Below are 19,471 nucleotides of genomic sequence, written 5' to 3'. Positions count from 1 at the left end.
AAGAGGGAGCCGATTCCAGGGTGCTGCGTCACCAGAGAACCACCCTCTCGCAATTTGGGACCCCGTGGGGGATTGTCAGAGAGCCAGTTTCTGCCCAATCCCTGTAGGCCAGGCTGAGGGACCCCACCGGTGCATGAATCTGTGCACTGGGCCTCTGGTAAGATTATAATGGAGCTGAAAACTTCCTACTGCCTAGTGATGTCATAGCCATCCTAATCCAAGCACAAGTTACTCATGTCTCTGTGATGCTGGTATAAACAAACCCACTGGGATGCCAGTCCTATACAAGTGCCATCCAGGTTTGTGTTAAGTACATCTATGATGTTCACATACGGAAGACACTGCCTGATGATGTATTTTCTCAGAATGTATCCCCATTGTTAAGCAGTACATGACTTGTATAATTATTGACAAAATACTGTAAACAAGATACATTCCTTTAGCCAACCTTACCCAAGCACGTCTCAGTATAAATGGCAGAAAAGGAGAAAAACTTCAAGGCTAAAAAAGCAATTTCAATTAACCACTCTACATCTAGTACCCACAAATAAATGTCACCTATCAATTTAGTCTTAAAACTTCCAATAGAAGCAGCCATATTTTTGTGAGATGAATTTGCAAACACAGAATCAAACAATGAGAATGGAGTAATGGAGTGCAAGTTTTTTCCTAAATCAATTCCTGCCAGATCACAAACTTTTGTTGGCTCCAAACCAAGCAGAAGTTTGCTTCACTAGAAAATGAAGGTATTTGCAGAACAGATGGTGTATCTGCAGCACATAAAACCATATAAAGCTACTGTCTGTAAACTCGTATCTACAACTCTAGATTTTAGAATAGTTTTAAACTTCAACCGTGGGAAGTTTATAGATATGACTTCTAAGGTGTCTCAAACTAAAGTCTGCTCCTTTAAAACCTCAAAGCTTGAACCATTTTCTCAAATTTTGAAAAACAGGATATATGTTTCTCTACCTAAACTGTCAAGCGCCTTAGAGGGTTAAGTGTATGGTTAGACAAAATACAAAATAGTCATTAGAAAGTCTATGGGGGGAGGGGGTACAGATTTAAACCATGGGATAGAGGTGGGGTTTTTTTATTGTTTCAAAACAGGAAGCCAAATGAAAAGCATTCCAGACACAGAGCATTGTAAGGCTTCATCATGCAGAGAGGGCTGATATAGGAATGGTTTTATTTGGATTTATTTATTTGCTCCCAAAGGCAAAAGAGCTGGTATTAAAACCATTCTCAAAAGTACATTTAAATTGCCAGGGGAATTTGTTTCACAGATGTCTTGGGCCTTAGCCCACATCTTCTAAAACCCATTCTCTAGCCTGACTGGTGTGGCTCAGTGGTTGAACGTTAACCTATGAATCAGGTGTCATGGTTCAATTCCGGTCAAGGACATGTGCCCGGGTTGTGGGTTCGATCCCCAGTAGGGGATATGCAGGAGGCCACTAAAAAATAAGGCTAAAAAATGAATCCTTGTTGACATTTAATATAAAAACCATACCCAAAACACTCCTCTATACAGAGTAACTGTTTACTTGTCCTCCACCATGTAAATGAAGGCTTAAGTTATCTCTCAGCCTAGAAACCTTAATAGTCAAACTGTCATCTCAAAAAATAAAAATGTTAAGATCATTTAAACTATACCTTTGTCACAAGAGGTTCTTAAGCTAATTCCAACTTATCGCCTACTTACACAAGCCAAGTGAAATAAAATAGCATAACATCACTGTTTACTGTTTAAGGAATTTTTATTAAAGCAAGTATTTTATAATCCAAATTACGTTTCCTTGCTCAGTTATCAATTCTGTTATTTAAAACAGAAGTGACATTCTGAGCTATTCCACAGTAAAGAATTACAAAATTAAAGAAAGGAATGCTTTAAATTTTTGTACTTTGCTGAAAATTCTTTTTCCCAGGGTCTATAAAACATTAATTTGTTTTTATATTTTACTATTTTTTTTGTGTTTTTTTTGTTTTTGTTTTTAAATCAATAAGTAATCTAGGACTAGCATTATTTTTGCTAGACCTGGCATTTGCTCGGTACATAAGGTCCAAAGTTTCCTTTCCTTTTTTTATTTATTTTATATTTTGCAATGTTTTTTTTTTCCGTAATATTGTTTTTCGATGTTTAGATATTTTTCTTCGGTGAAGCACGAGTTTCTTTTCATGGTCCCTGATCAATCTGTAAACGTGGGGGGAAAAAAGATTATAATCATAAAACTTGCTCTGAGACTAGATCTTAATTATTCCAACCACTAAAAAAAAAAAAGATCATTACATAAAGTGATGGAGGCACTAACCACCGCTCCAGTGGCCATCATGTCACAATATAGACATGTGTCCAATTAACATGGTGTGTGGTGTGCCTTAAATTTCCCCATTATGTATCAAATATACTTCAATAAAACCAAGCCAACAAAACAAGGAAGACCAATACTAGTACTTGTCAGTAGCAAATTAAAGCTGTGTACCAAATTCAGTCAACCACACTCATTTGTTTACATATTGTCTATGACTGCTTTCATACTGTAACAGGGTTGAGTTTCTGCCAACAAACACAAGGCCCACAAAGCCCAAAATGTTTCCTATCTGGTCCTTTTCAGAAAAGCTTTTCCAATCTCTGGTCCTGGCTGAACAGCTACATTATAATACTATTTCTTGGGAGTAATAAAAGGCAATAGTAGAGGCCTAAGGGCAACTGTTACTACTGCCACCCAAGAAAAAGCATAAGCTAGGAAGGCCCTGAGAATAAAGTGCACAAAGGGCCAACCCCTGTTAAAGGCCATTTAACAAAACTCACTATATAAAATGTTTAAATGCTTTGATTTTGAAAATCCAAGTTAATATCAGGGTAACAAGTAACATTTAATTCTTACATTTTCTTTTCTCTGAAAAACTATCAATATATTTGGACTTAATGGTAGAATAATTTTTGCCATGTTTCAAAATATGCTCAAACTATTATAAAAGATTGAGGAAACAAGCTAAAACAACCATGCGGGGAAGCTCACTTTAAACAGTTGGAACACCGGTGGCACTGTTAACTGCTTTCTGGGCAGCCTCTTTAGCTTGGTGGGCTTGTAGTACGGCTACAGCTTCATCAACCTAAAAAAGGAGAACAAACTGGCTCTGAAAAGGAATAACTAAAAGAATCTCAACTTGACCATACACAAATGTCATCAAAGGTCAAGTGGAAAGAACTAAGAGTTCCAAAGAACATTCCAACTATTATCCTTATCTTTTTGAGTTCCATTCCACCACTATTCCAGAATTATGAACTCTCTTGTACTTACTCTCACCAAAAATCCTCCAAAGTTGAAAAATATTAACAAATATCACTATCTTTTTCCAGTAAAGAAGTAGCAGCTAGGAGAGCATGGATACTAGAGTTAAACTGACTGATTTGAAACCACGCTTGGCACTTCTAGCTTTGTGAGCATTGGGGAATTATTTAACGTCTCTATGCTTGTTTCCCAATTTATAAATTGGGAACAACAGCAGCACACGTTATTATCAGAACTTACAATTACTACCTGTAGAACTCTTAGAATAGTGCACGGTTTGTAGAATGATCTGTTTCACGTACTTAAAACTGTAAACCTACTTTTGCCCACCCTGTATATAGCACTTAATAATGTTCTATGAAATTAAGCTCCTACAAAAAGCCCTAAAAGTACTCGTAGTCTAAGTTATTAGATAAATGACAAATTTAAATTACTTTAGAACGGAGAGACTCTGGAGACTCAAGCATATGAAGAAGTTCTGAATTATCGATCTCCAACAACATGCCAGTGATTTTACCAGCAAGAGTAGGGTGCATTGCTTGAATGAGAGGAAACAGCCGTTCACCTAGGGACAAAAACATTTCAAAGACTTCAATTAAAAAAAAAAAAATCCTAAAGGCATCTACCATATTAAAACCGGGATTTAAGAACCTTTTGTATATAGCAAATAAATGAGCGTAAGCTATGTTGCTATATTCAATTGTTAAATCTATACTCAGGCAAAGTCAAACAAAGTTCTTCGTCCCTCACTTGTTTCAAATTCCCTCTTCCAACAATGTGGTGGGAATGCATAGCAAGTAGGGGTGTAATGCCCTCCTATTACCATATCCATCAAAAGCAATGTATTAATAACTTTCTGGGCTTTAAATTAGTTAGGCAGACAAACTGTGCCATCTTCATCATTCATGCGAATTCAGATAAATCCAGCTGTATTATTAGGTGCAAAAGAGGTTTTTGTGTCTGTTTTCTAGTCTCTAACTGACTAGGTAAGACAGAGGTACCTACCCAACATTTGCTTTTGCTCTTGAGGAGGGGCAGATGCCAACATAGAAGCAGTCAAAGGCTCCTGACCTTGTACATGAACAGCAGGCTAGATATAAAATAGGAAAATTCCTAAGTTTCAAGTAAGAAGTAATGGCAAGTATAAGTGACAGTCACCACTGGAAAATCAATGAGATGATAGACTGCAATCTGAACAAATAGAAGCTGAGTAAACCACAAACACACTTATTTGTTCAAGTATTAAGACCACATGGGATATTTCACTTTTTTTTTTTTAACCTGGAGTATTCTTTGGAACCAGATTTCTATTATAAGCAATGACAGTTTTGGCCAGGGTAAAAAAAAAAAGGGGGAGGGGGGAGGTGCAGGAGTGAGCTACATCTCACCAAGTAAACTTGATTTTACCCTGTCTTCCTTACAGCTATGCCAAATAAAACTCAAGTCACCCAATTAAGAATGGGAAATGCAGAAAGCTTATCTTATTCCTATAGCACAAGGCAGGTAAGACATTTTTACATACTATCAACTAATGGGACAATTAACAAGATGTTCTAGCTGAAATCGGTTTGGCTCAGCGGATAGAGCGTCGGCCTGCGGACTGAAAGGTCCCAGGTTCGATTCCGGTCAAGGGCATGTACCTGGGTTGCGGGCACATCCCCAGTAGGAGATGTGCAGGAGGCAGCTGATCGATGTTTCTCTCTCATCGATGTTTCTAGCTCTCTATCTCTCTCCCTTCCTCTCTGTAAAAAATCAGTAAAATATATTTTTTTTAAAAATGTTCTAGACAACCTAAACTCTCCTATGTCATAGTTGTCTTCAATTTCTTTGATTGCAACCAAGGTTCTGTTGCCTTTATGAAGAAATCAGTAAGTCCATACCTGTTGCATGGTAACTTGTGGCTGTGCATTAAGATGCTGTTGAGGATTGCGAACTCCTGGAGCGTATTTATACTGTGCAACAGTGCGGACAGCAGGAGTAGCTGCAGCAGCAGCCGCTGCAGGACGAGGACCCATTGTCTGTGTTGATGTGTTAGCTAAAAATAAAAACATGTATTTTGTACATTTACCTTGCTACTTCAAATTGGAGACCAATTTTTATAGGCAGGGTTAAGACTCACCAACACGCTGTGTGGACATGACTCGTGGAACCTGTGAAGAAGCTGGTCTCATAGTACTAAATGGTGGTCTAGGAGCGGCTGGGCGGATAGCACCGGGCATATTTTGGAATGCTGCATTTAAAGATATGAACACACACATTAACTCGGCAAAACTCACTGAAGGTGTTCATGCTGCTTTTTTAGAGCTGAGGTTTGAACAAAAGGCTAAAAGTAAATACCATTTTTTAGTCTCACACCTACAGTATCCCCAGACTTATCAGATCACAGCATCAGTGAATATTCATTCATACAAGTACTTACTAATATCTAATCATCATACACAAACCTCATTCCAAGTGTTCCTACAATACAACACTATTCTACAGACAGGATAAGGCCAAAGATGCCAGGACCTGGTCCTCATACAAGTAACAAAATCTTTAAAACTAATGCCCAACCAAATATGAAATTAAGAATTAGATCCTGCCCTGGCCAGTATGGCTCAGTTGGTTGAGCATCATCTGGTGCACTGAATGGTCACCAGTTTGACTTCCGGTCAGGGAACATTCCCAGGTTACAGGCTCGATCCCCAGTTGGAGTGTGTGCGGAAGGCAACTGATCAATGTTTTTCTCTCATATATTTCTCTCTCCTTCTAAAAAAATTTAAAATAAATAAATAATCAATGGAAACATATTAAAATAAGTTAAAAAAGAATAAAGAGTTGGATCCATTCCCAAACTTACCATAAAGGAAAAGTCAAACCAGCACAGAAATCACTGTCTCACTGTCTCAGAGTGGTGAAGCATTTTACAATTTTTTTTAAATTAAAAAATCAAATAAATTCAATAAGCATGACCCAGGGTGAGAATTAAAAAAAAAAGCTAGAATCAAATGAACATTGATAACCATAAATTATGAAAAGTTAACATATCACTGAAATATAACAGCTAATTGGCCCATGTATATTTTTATTCAAATAATCCATCCCCTCAAGAGAAAAAAGGAAAAGCTTACGATGAGGTCTGGCACCCTGAGCAGTCCAGCGAGGACTTGGTCTTAGTTGAGCAATTTGGCTAGGAGGATAGTATGCAGCACGGTTCTGAGTCTGCAGAAAGCAAGCAAATACATCAGCTAAAGAGTAAAATCAAATAATGCAACTAGCTATATACTCTAAATATATACCTGCTATATACTAAATAAAGGTTCTCAAACAGAAAAACGTACCTGTGGGATAGCTGCCATGAAGTAACCTGAAGGAGGTGCTGGCTGGTAGGGGTTGATTACGGGGTTGGGCACAGCTCTCACACTTGCCATTCTCTGCATATACTGGTTAGTGAGGTGAGCCTGGCGCTCTTCTTTGCGCTGAGCTAAAGCTACATACAATGGTTTGGTAGCCACAATTCTACCATTCATTTCTGTAACTGCTTTAGTGGCTTCTTCTGGGGAGGAGAAACATACAAAACCAAACCCTTTGCTGCGACCACCCTCCATCATAACCTATTGAAAGAAAAAAAAAATATTAAACAAGGTTAATGCAGTGGTAGAATGAGGCACAAATTGAGAGCATTATTACAATGACAGCTACTGACTCAACTAAACCCTGTTAACAATGAAAGAATTTTTTCCCCAGTTTTTCCTTAGTACCTGAATATTAAGGGCAAGCTACACACATGCATTATCACAGCCAAGCAAAGGAGGAAGTAAAGGGGCAGAGGTGCAACAGCAATTTTTTAAAGATACTCAGATATTTAGATTCTCAATATTAAGGTTTAAATAGCTAAATAAATTCAAGGCTTACTAAATTGGAAATACCCAATTAAAATCACTCTTCGAGCCACTGAAGCTGACAAAATGCTTTACTACTCTTTAAAGAGGAAAGCGGGGGAAGGAAAGCAGTTGAATCTTCTAATACGCATATTTTAAAATAAAAACTTCACACTCAAGACCAGAAGGGGCCATGAATATTGGGGTACAAACAATATTCAGGAAACTTTCACTGACTGCAAAGATCTTTGCAACAAGCAATGAGGTAATGTAAAGAACTCCTCACTAGCCCAGAAATATACATAAGTGTGCTATCCAGCTACATTAAACAGTATGCTGGAAACACAGGAATAAAAATGGCAATGAAACAGACGCCAATCTTACTTATATGTAGAATCAAAACCAAAAACAAATTAAAAAAAAACAACCCAAACAAAAGAAAAGAACTCCCGAGTTCCTGGATACAGAAAATAAGACGAGTGGGTACCAGAGGGGCAAAGGATGGGAAAACTGGGTAAACGGGGTTAAACAGTACAAAAGCCAAGCTACAAAATAAATCATGGAAATGGAATGTACAGCATGGGGACTAGAATAAAAGTGTAATATGCTAATTAGACTAGATGACCTTCCGGACGATGACCCCGAGTCCCGGGGGTGCCAGAGGGAAGCTGGTGCCAGCAGCCGGGGAAAGGAAGGCCTACTCTTGCACAAATTTTGTACAGCGGGCCTCTAGTAGTTAATAATACTGTATTGTATACTTGAAGGTTGCTAGCAGAGATCTTACAAGTTTTTCATTACAAGAAAAATATTTTTTGTAACTGTACAGTGATGAATTGTCATCTCTTCACAATATATAAAATACTGAAACACTGTGTTGTAAACATGAAATTAACATTTTAAGTCAATTATATATAAATTTAAGAGTCCAGAAACATACCCATGCAATTATGGGAATTTAGTGCGTTAAAGTGAACATTTTAAAAATAGGGGGCAAAGGATGGACTTTGAACTATTTAGTATATGGTACATTGGGATAACTGAAAAGAACTGTTAGACCTCTTCACATCACATTAAAAAAATAAAATTGCCAGATTCTCAATCTGAACATAAAATGCAAAAATGAAGGAAAAATGTAATCTGACACAAGATCCTAAAGTACAAAGTGAAAGACTGAGAGAAAATATTTGCAATATAAACAAAGGATTGACATACATTGTCCCTAAGTTAATAAAGACAACCAATGCAATATAAAAGTATGCAATGAAAGGCAAAAATAGTAAACACATGAAAAACATGTCAACATTTGAAAAGATTATATATATATACTGCTTTCTACTAATAAGACTAATAGAAATTTATTCAGCCCTTTTGGACAATTCTGTTGTATCAATTTTAAATACACACCCACAAAACGGCAATATCAATTCTAGAAATACTGGCATGTGTACAAATATATATATGAGTAAAAATGGTTTGTAGAAAGGTGGATTTAACTTTGGAAACATACAAAGCAATCCAAATACTTATCAATACAGGTACAGTAAAATAATTTATGATATATCCATACCATGAATATTTAACTATTAGCAAAAAAATATATAAATGCCTGAAATATGTATTTAGATATATTGTTAAATAAAACAGCAAGTTGCAGAATATGCAGGGCATAATCCTGTTTTCTAAAAACTATACATATAGACTGGACAAGCACAAAAAATTATCAACACCACTCAATCTTTTTGGAGACTGAAATGGGGGATGCAGGAGTTGCCTTTCACTTTTTGTCTTTCTTTTTGATATGTTTTTTCAGCAAGCATTATTAAATCAACATAATACCCTCCCCTTCCTCCCTCCAAAATAAATTCTTGCCAAACTTTTCACCTCCTTGCAAATAGTGATATTATAATCCACAAAGGACTTTAAGAACTCTCCTTTGTAAAACATGCATGTGAAATACATTTAAAATAAATGAATGCATAATATTCAGGTTAAACAGCTTCCAAGCAGGTTAAAGACACTCAGGAATAAATGCCGCCACACTCCAGGTACTGTAAAAGCACAGGCTGTAACACAAGACAACCACATCACTTGCTTTCTTATTTGTATTCATCTACTGTGTTCCTAACATTTCCTCACTTTCACAGAAGCTTCCTCAGTCAATGGGTTTGCCAGGAAAAGCTGAGTAGAAAGATGAGCCACAGATCATTCCAGAGCACAGAGCTTTAATGTTTCCTACACTCCAAAATTCCAGAATTTAGTATAGAATCCTGTTTTTAGAGTCTGACTCTTCAGAATAAGTGAATACAGATTAGCCCAATTGTTAACAGGTATAGTCCCCTAATAAACTGACACCTTAACCAGTAAAAGCACTAGTTTAACGAAGTGTAGAACAGTGCACATCATTGAGGATCAATCAATTTAACTATGGTCGGTCATCAACTGCAGCTTCCTCAGGAAAGAATGCAGAACTCTCCATCTGCAAAATTAAACCATGGGGCTACAACATCCACATCAAATTTGAATGGTTTTTTTTTTAAGTAATGAAGCAAAAACTTGATTTCCAGGAAAACAAAAAAAAAAAAAAGGGGGGGGAGGCCCACCTTATTTGACTATTCGTTTACAAAGTGAAAAAAAAAAAGTAAACTGATGTGAAATATAAGTACATATAACCATGGATTTTCCCAAAATCTCAAAAAAAAAAAAAAAATGCTTACCTTTGCGCTAGTGATTGTACCAAATGGAGAGAACTCTTTCCGGAGACGTTCATCATCAATACCATCATCAAGATTTTTCACATAAAGGTTAACACCCTAAAAAAAAAAAAAAGGAAAAAGAAAAACTAGAAAAAGAAAACCATGATGGCACTTAAGCACACTTCCTACTGTTTTATCCCATGTTTCTTCCCCCTCCCCCCACTCAAATCCTCCGATTATGTGTCAGTAAGTAAAATAGGTTCCCTCATCCCTGTCTTATTAACTTGTTCAATTAAAATGAACCAGGCAGCCCAGCCGGTATGGCTCAGTGGTTGTGTGTAGACCTATGAAACCAGGAGGCCATGGTTCGATTCCCGGTCAGGGCACATGCCTGGATTGCAGGCTTGAACCCCAGTAGGGGCTGCTCAGGAAGTAGCCAATCAGTGGTTCTCTCTCATTACTGATGTTTCTGTCTCTCTCACCCTTCCTCTCTGAAATCAATAAAAATATATTAAACAAAAAACGAACCTGGTATCTGGTGATCCTATCTTGCTTCATCTGTTCGAATTTGCGTTTAAGTTCCGTCTGCCGTTCCACTTTTTTCTGAGCTCGACCAACGTAAATTTGTTTTCCATTGAGCTCCTTTCCATTCATCTCATCCACAGCCTTACAGAAATAACAAAAACTTTAATTACTAATTTGATATATGGAAATTTATTTATTTAACAACAAAGTTTGTTACGTTGTGAAAGCCAAAGACAGACCCATAACAAAAACTAAACTTTGCAGTTTGGGGAAAATGTAGGTTCCCAATTTATGTCAAAATACATGAAATCCAAATAAAATAAAAAAAACATGTAAAGATGAACATGTAAAATAGCCATTGGTATGCATGTAAATTTCAACATAAGAGCAACCCAGTTTTATATCTCTTTGCGATAAAACACAGAGCAATTAGTGCCTTTAGTTAATATATTTAAGTCTTACTTTCTGTGCATCTTCATGCCTTTCGAAGCTTACAAATCCAAAACCTTTGGATTTTCCACTTTCATCTGTCATTACTTTCACACTTAAGGCAGGTCCTAGAAAAAAATTTTTTTTAATGACTTAGATATTCCATGCAATACTTAGTTTATACATTTTAAGTTTCAACGCACAAAAACAAAGCCATGCATGGGCACTAAATAGTCTCTTAAAAGACTTCGTATTTCTACTAAGAAGTAAACTGAAAACATTCCTATTTCCATTTATGGAGATACGTTTTAGACAACTGTAAAAAATGAAATTTTATTCTTAGCAGTACTACAGACCAGATTTGCTTTTTTTTTTAACCCAACAATTTGGTTTTCTTGACATCAGAATTAACAAATAAGAACTTCTTAAGCCCTGGCCCACTTGATTTCAACAGTCAGTGAAGGGAATACAGCGCCTGACATTTGGGAAGACAAGAATCACCTGGAGGTGGCATGTTTCTGAATCCACATGCCCAATCCCCACCCACTCAAGTAAAAACGACACTTAACTGAGGCGCGTATTATCTCAGGTAGGTGGGACAAAAAGGCTAAAAATCCAATTAGAGAATTTGCAAGATGTATGATCATAGATTGTTACTTTTGAATGTGCTGCAGTCCTAAGGTTATACTTTCAATCTCTGCTATGCAAAGCCATCCAGAATATAACTGACAAATTTACAAATTGGAGGCCAACTGACAGCATTATTTATTTGAAGTGGTTACAATATCCAACCAAACTTCAGAAATAGCTTCTAATCTCAAAAAATAGATTAAATATACAACACCCGACAATTTGCATATTAGGCATATATATATATTACTTTGCAGTACAATAGATGATCAGTAGCTTAATCCAAAAAACTACAAATTTTAAGTATCATGTAAGTCTCATTTATTTTGGTAAAATTAGCCAAAACTAATATTGAGCAACTAGAGGCCCAGTACATGAAATTCATGCGGAGGGGCAGGGGGGAGGGTGGAGGAAGGGGGGGGGCGGTTGGGTTGTCCCTCAGCCTGGCCTATGCCCTCTTGCATTCTTGCGTTGAGCGTGTGCCCCCTGGTGGTCAGTGTGCATCATAGAGACCTGTCATTCTGCCTAGGCTTTTAATATAAAGATTACTCAGAACTTTGAGTGTAAAAATTTAATTCAGACACATTACCAAACTTGCCAAAGAGATCCTTAAGGCGCTCATCATCCATGTCTTCTCCAAAATTCTTGATGTAAACATTGGTGAACTCTTTTGCCCTAGCTCCAAGTTCTGCTTCTCGTTCTTTACGAGACTTAAATCGCCCAACAAATCTAAAAGAAAAGAAAGTGTAGACTATAAAATTTAGTTTCCATTTTAGAAGTTCAGATTAAGCCTAACGGTTGATTTTGTAAATGCTATTCATAATTTCAGAATCTCTAATGGAGAGCACACTGTAAAACAGAAATAGAGCCTCAATGAAAAAATGTAAGTATAAAATATAAAAAACTTCATAATTACAATCACACACACAAAAAAACATTTTTTCTTTCAACTTTATTCACTTTCAGTGAGGGGGGAGGCAAAAAGGGAGAAGGGAGAAAGGAAAACATTGATTTGTTGTTCCGCTTATTCTTTGGTTCTTGTATGTGTCCTGACCAGGGGTTGAAACCACAACCTTGGTGTATTGGGATGACACTCTAACCAACTGAACAACTTACCAGTTAGGGCAAAAAACCATTTTTCTTAATACACACTTCTCTCCCTTCTGTCGAGCCAGGGTTAAAGAGATCACACCTTTAGATGAGTGGGACACCAATGAAAAGACATAAAACACCCTGGCCAGGTGGCTCTATTGGTTGGAGCATTGTCCTGTACACCAAACAATTGCAGGTTCAATTCCAAGTCAGGGCACATTACTAGGTAGCAAGTTAGATCCCAGGATAGGGTGCATACAGGAAGTTACCAACCCTTGTTCTGATGTTTCTCTCTCCCTCTCCCTAAAACATATACTCCAGTGAGGATTTAGAAAAAAGGACAAAAGCTTTTACAGCAGCTGTTTCAAAGTGGCTCTTACACTTTGTAACTTAAAATGCAACTTAGTTCTCTACTCTTAACACATAATAGCCCTGCATTATTTTTTACATTATCAACAAAATGTTTTTAAATTTAGTTTTCCCCTAATATAAATGTGTCATTGAAGAATATTTAATATGTACCAAAGTAAAACATTTCCTATAATCCTACTCAAAAATCTGCCCCACCAGTGATGAGCACTTAGCCCCCCTTGAAGCACAGCTGACAGGCAAACTATGTTTTCATCTGAGAATACTAATGCTGAATATTTCTCATTTAAATGTACTCAAAATCCAAACCATGTGCATAACTTCTTCACGTACAGGCTGATCACACCACTTGCACTGGTTTATGAGAACCACACCTTAAGAGTGATGCAGTTGACTTGTAACCAAACCCAATTTGTATGCCATCATTAACCACACACAACATAAACTCACAGATCATTTACATATGACCTCACAGCTAAACTTACCCAGATCCACTGACAGTGAGAAAATAAAATTTGTCATTTCTTTGGGCTCATAAAATCTGTATTCTTACAACCTATAGCAGAAATAGTCTTACACAGGTTTTACCATTGTTATTTACTTTATTGTTGTTATTGATTTTAGAGAGAGAAAGGGGAAAGCATTGATGTAAGAGAGAAACATCAATTGGCTGCCTCTTGCATATCCCACCCCCTACTGGGGATCGAATCCAAAACCCAGGCATATATATGCTCTGACCAGGAATCCAATCAGTGACCCTTTTGGTGCACAGGAAGATGTGCAACCGAGCCACACTGGCCAGGCCATCAGTGACATTATTTAACTTTTAAGAACAAGTTTATTCAGAAAGATTAACCATAAAGACTCCTGGTTTAATTCAGCTTTTTCTTTAAAGAGGTGAATGGGTTCAAAAGGTTGGGAAACAACTTTATAATCCATCAATAAATTGCAGCAGTATAACCACGTAGAGTCACCCTGGGTTCAGAATTTAGACCACTGGGCTTGTATTCTAGCCCATCTGTCATGCAGGCATTTAATTACAGGCAAATTATTTTAGCCTCAGTTTCTGCAAATAGAAAATGGGCTAATTACTACCTCAGGAATTACAATTAAGCTTCTGTCTGGGTTCTAGTTGTTCAACTATGCTCTTACTTTGAAAAAGCTTATATCCCAGTATACCCATTATTTTCTTTTTGGTGTGAAGGCTGATCATTTTATTAATTCAGTTATTTTAATGTTACATTGAATGTGGAGGAAAAGCAATTATAAAAATCTACCAAGATGTAGGTTTGTTAATTTTCATTCAAACTGTATCTCTTTACTTAAAGAGCACAAATACATTAACTTATACAATTAATGTATTGATTTGAACTATTAATAAGAGATCTGAAGTGTAACTAAACTTTTATACTCACACTTTACGATCATTTAAAAGCATCCCGTTCATTTTTTCAATAGCTCTTTCAGCTGCTTCCTGTGTCTCAAAATGTACAAATCCATAACCCTTGGAACCATTTTCATCACAAACCACCTAGGGGGAAATGTATAGCAGTTTTTCATTACTTACTATTAACTCAGCATTTTCCCAATGTTCAAAAGTACCATACAGCTGACCAACACTGAGAGGATGGAGGAAGGCTTAGGGGAGCTGACACCCAACAGTCAATCTAAATATAACTTGACTCCCCAAATACATATGTATCCCTCAGTATCCCCGCAGATACCAAAAATCTGTGGCTATATAAAACAGTGTAGAACAATGCATAGTTGGCCCTCTGCATACATGCATTCCCAAACAGACAGAAAACACATATAGATATTTACTGGGGGGGAAAAAAAATCTGCTTTTAAGTGGGCACACTGTTCTAATGTCAACTGTAACTTGTCAGTCACCTAGCCTGGGTATTTGGAAAATAAAGATACCCATTAATACACAGTATGGTTGCTATTTTTTAGGAAACATGGTAAATGTTTATCTGTCGCATTGTTGCTTACCTTACATGAAAGGATGTTACCAAAAGCAGAAAACGTATCATACAGTGCTTTATTATCAATGGATTTGTCCAAATTTTTAATGAATATGTTGCCCACTCCACTTTTGCGAAGTGATGGATCACGCTGAGACCACATGATGCGAACTGGCTTGCCCTTTATAACATCAAAATTCATGGTGTCTAAAGCACGCTCCGCTGTAGGAAGGATATTTTCAGAGTGAATTATTACTTCAAAACTTTTATAGGCCACTTAAAATTTTATTAACTGTGTGTGGGAGGAGTGATTGGGCCCACAATCTCTCTATTTCTTCAAACTTCATGATGGCTGGACCTTACTCAACCTAGTTGAGATTTAAATTGTCTAACACATGAAGAGGCTTATCAGAAGCCCCAAATTTCCTGCTAATTAATGAAATATCACTGATAATGTATTTCTAAAACAATTTTTCTCTTTAATTGCCATTATATTTAAAAGCACCTTTTTGTTCCTGGTCAACATAAAATCAAGATCCCTTTTCACATAAAATCTGCTTAATGAGCAATATAAAAGACATTAGGCAATTAAAGATTATCCACAGGCTAAGCATAGTTTATGAATTTTTAAGCATTTTTGCTTCTTCCCTATTGCTTGCCAAAATTGGCCTGTTCATTGGCAGCTTATCACTTACCAATATTAAGCAAAAACCAGTCCATTTTCTTAAAAAATAAAAAGTCCCTGAATTATTGGGGGTATTGCAGTGATTCATGGCACAACTTCCTATTGCCATGTAAAAAGAAAAAGAAAAAGAAAAAAAAGAAAAGGCTATTATCTATTCAGATCAAGATTTGAATCAGGGGAAAAAAATATTTGAATCAGGCCTTCAAAAACTAATGTGAAGTTGGGCATACTTAGCTGGATAATACATAATTTAGTCTACAATACTCACAATTCACTATTAATGCTTTCTTGACATATAAAACCAATTTTATCTTAGATCACTTTTGTACTTAATAACTAATAATTTAACCAATTATTTCTGGATAGTGCTAGAAAATTTCAAAATTTACCCTGTGATTTCAGGACCTATGAAGAATTATGTGTATTAAAGAAACACTTATTAGAGAAGTTGAGACTAAATTTAAAAAAAAACATCCTTAAGTTTAAAAAACTAGTCCCTTAAGAGTAAAATAGTCCACTTTAAGTTCTACACCAAGTTTCACAAATTCCATACCAACGTTAACTGTAAAGTTATTGAGAGGACAAATTTTCTAGTCACTTTTTATAAAAGTTTCATTTTCTAGAAGGTAGTGATGATAGATAAGCTGTCAATTCATTATCAACTGACCACACCTACTCAGCACCCCTAGTTTTTTAGCTGACTTTGCTTAAGCTTCTTCTTTTGAATGAGTCACCTCTTCCTGCTAAATTAGAAACTGGTCACTTTCAGAAGTTATTCTACAAGTCCATTCATGTAGCAATAAATAGGGGGGGGGGAAGAAACCCCCGAAAATCTATTTGGAAGGATAGTAATTTGTACATTTAGAAAACAAATAAATGGAAGATGGAAAAATGCTATCTTCTTTTGAATAGTCCTAGCACTGTTCTATTGATATATTGATAATACACAGGGTATATTTTAACATGGTAATTCAATTTTTTTCAAATCCCAAGAAATTAAAAAAGTTGTTTCTTTAGATTTCAAATAGTTAAGCTTAGAAAAAATAAAAGCCACTTTTCAAGTCACCATTTTCTGGTCTGTAGAATTTGTTCAAGTTTTCTCTATCAACTTAGATTGTGATTACCTGACCCAAACTTAGGTTCCCTAGTATTACTTTCTCTTCTGTTCAGTGATGACTTGTGCCCAGAGTTGCAAAGAACTGGTATGAAGTGACATCTGGAAGCGCTGCTTACAGAGCAAAAGGGCAGGAAACCTGCAGTGCACTTTTACAACTTCTGGTCCAGTGTCACAATAGTCTGCCTCCCCAAATCTCAATTATTAACTTGGCCCAGTGAAATGCCCATAATTAAGTAACTTGTTATACTAAGTGAATTTAATAAAATAAAGGTTTAAATTCTACCCCGGCGTAAGGCCTTTTCTACAAAATTAAATCGACTGAAGCTGCCTTGGAATTCAATTGATCCAGATGTAAAGAAAAAACCCCGGCCACATGTCCCATCTACCAAATTTTGTGTTTTCTTGTGAACTTCAAAATAAAAACACAAGGTTAGCAATACATTTCCCAGTAAGTCTCAAGCTAATTAGAACCTGCTATTCAAAACTCTGTCGTTCTTCACGGCTTACGGACATTCTAGGCTGCTTTTTAAAAAGAAACCTGAACCACTCCAATGCCACCTAAGCAATGATGACCCAGTCCACACCGCGGTCACAGGTAACGCTTTACAGCCAACACCTGTGAATACATTTTCTTAAGTAAAGCCCCTCAAAATCATAGCAACTATTTTAGAGGAGAAAAAAAACACAATTATTCTGAACAAATAACCGGTATTACGAAACTAACCTGATAACAAAATTTGAATGATCTAAACTCCCGAGAAAACGACGGCCTTCCATGGGGCCATCCTCCATCCCCCCCCACCCCGCGCCGTTGGAGGAAGAAGCGCTTGAACTTGGGGAAAACCCCGGGCGCACGGCCCCCGGGCACGGGCATTTCTGGGGCCGTCAGCCCCGGGCGGGCGGTGAAGAAGGACGAATGGCATCAGGCCGGGGGACCCCCGCGGCCCCGCGGCTCCCCCAGGAGACGGGGCCGGTCGCACAGGCGGGCCTCGGGCCTGCGGGGTGACGGGGCTCAACACGTGCTGTCTCCCCGGCGCCGAACCTCACTTCCTCCCGGGGCCGGGGCGCCGGCCGGAGCCTGGGTGGCGGCGGCGCCCCTACCTGCTCCCGGAAAGGGGGCTCCGCGCTCGCCCGGCTCCCCGGCCCCCCGCGGCTGCGGGCGGAAGCGCCGCGGAGAACCCAATCTCACGTGTCCCTCCCCACCCCCACCCCCCGCCCGGCGCGACATCACCCTAAAGTTTGAGCGGCGGAGGCCGAGAAAATGGTTGCACAGGAGGAAGTGGCGGGGCGTGAGAGAGGCGTGCGGCTGCCGGCAGCGCGTGTTCCCGCCGGGGTGCGGGGCCGGGCGCCCCAGCCTCTCTCTCTGCCGACCCTCGGGGGCAGGGGGTGTGACATGCCCTGCCGCCCCCTCCCCCTGGGACCGCCGGCCTAGCCCGCCCGCCCGAGCCTCATGGCCGCCCGCCCGCCCGCCCGGCGCTCACCGTCCGCCGGCTGCTGGAAGTTCACATACGCGTAGCCCAGGGAGCGGCGGGTGATCATGTCCCTGCAGACCCGGATGGAGAGGATGGGCCCGGCCGGGCTGAACTTCTCGTAGAGCATCGCCTCGGTCACGTCGGGGTGGAGGTCCCCCACGTAGAGCGAGGCCATCGGGTAGCTGGGGGCGCTGGGGTTCATCTCGGAACGGCTGCCCGCGGGGCCACAGGCCGCGACCTTTCCGTGAGCGGAGGGGAGCGAGTGCGGGGCCGGGGGCGGCGCCGGGGGAGGGGAGCGGGGGCGAGCGCGGAGGGACAAAAATCGAGCGGAATCGACAACTACTCAACAGCCGCCGCAGGACGGGGGTCGGTCCGCTGCCGCTGGCCGCTGGCTGCCGGCTGGGGGCGAGGTGCTGCGGGGTCGGGTCCGGGCGGCGAGAAGGCCTCGGTCTCTGGGTTCCTGCTTGGAGCTGCTGCGGGGCCGCGGGCGGGTCGGTCTCGGCTGCTTCACCGGGTTATTTTTATAAAAAGGAAGAAAAAATAAAAATAAAAGTCTCCGGCGGGGGGGAGACGCGGACTTTTTTGTTAAATTTTTTTTTGGGTTTTTTAAGAGGTTTTTTTAGATTTTTTTTGGGTTTTTTAATAATAAATGTGTGTTCCGAGCCCGGAGCACACACTCCGCACTCTCAGCACTAACCGCCGGGGAGAAGGGGAAGCACCGCCTCCTGCACCCTCTACTTATACCGCACGCGGCCCTCGCCCCGCCCCGGCGCGTCTGACGCCAGGACCCGACGTGAGCGTCGGCGCCGGAGGAGGAGGAGGAGGAGGAGAAGAGAAGGCGAGAGGGCGGAGGGAAGAGAAAACAGGAGGAGGAAAGAGCAGAGAGGAAGGAAGAGGCGGCGGCCGCAGCGGGTACGGGGTGGGGCCGGGGCGGCGGGGCGGCGGGTTCTGCGCACGCGCGGCGGCCGGGGGGCGGGGCCCGCGCTGCGTCGGCCCGTGGGGGAGGGGAGGGCCGCCCCGCCCGCCCCGCCCGCCCCGCCCGCCGCACTCCCCGTCCCCCACCTCCACCCGGCAGAGGCGTTAACCCGTCACCGCCGCGGTGGGCGGGGCGCGAGGCTTCCGGGTTCCTCGGCCCTAACCACCCCCCACGTGCGCGGTCGCCGCGGCCTCTTCCCGCCTCGGCCCAGCCCAGTTTGGTTCGCCCCCGGTCCCCGAGGGACGCCGGGCACCGGTGAGCCGGCGCGATCCCTTCCAGAAACCCGTTTCCGAAACGTGCGTGAAAGGAGCCGGGGCGGGCTTCCCCCTTCTCCTACCCGGACCGCACTACCAATCCCAG

General features: G+C 40.2%; 1 protein-coding gene across 2 annotated transcripts; it reads right to left on the bottom strand.

Annotated features, from left to right (window-relative positions):
- Positions 1-1,946: 1,946 nt before the first annotated feature.
- On the bottom strand, positions 1,947-18,858 carry PABPC1 (poly(A) binding protein cytoplasmic 1). Of its 2 annotated transcripts, none has more exons than XM_059672081.1 (15): positions 18,145-18,858; positions 14,890-15,083; positions 14,310-14,425; positions 12,032-12,162; positions 10,837-10,931; positions 10,378-10,515; positions 9,871-9,966; positions 6,617-6,889; positions 6,407-6,497; positions 5,413-5,523; positions 5,174-5,328; positions 4,299-4,383; positions 3,728-3,858; positions 3,021-3,114; positions 1,947-2,191 (listed from the first exon to the last, which is right to left on the bottom strand). In XM_059672081.1, exons 1-14 carry the CDS (start codon positions 18,335-18,337, stop codon positions 3,022-3,024), a joined length of 1,902 nt encoding a protein of 633 aa, XP_059528064.1. In that variant the 5' UTR covers positions 18,338-18,858; the 3' UTR covers positions 1,947-2,191; position 3,021. The 2 variants fall into 2 exon arrangements, with proteins under 2 accessions (XP_059528064.1, XP_059528063.1); XM_059672080.1 differs by having other exon boundaries at positions 12,023-12,162; positions 18,145-18,857.
- Positions 18,859-19,471: the final 613 nt, after the last annotated feature.

The sequence above is a fragment of the Myotis daubentonii genome, chromosome 17, assembly GCF_963259705.1.
Source record: "Myotis daubentonii chromosome 17, mMyoDau2.1, whole genome shotgun sequence".
Classification (NCBI taxonomy): Eukaryota; Metazoa; Chordata; class Mammalia; order Chiroptera; family Vespertilionidae; genus Myotis; species Myotis daubentonii.
This window is presented reverse-complemented; position numbering and strand designations above follow the sequence as displayed.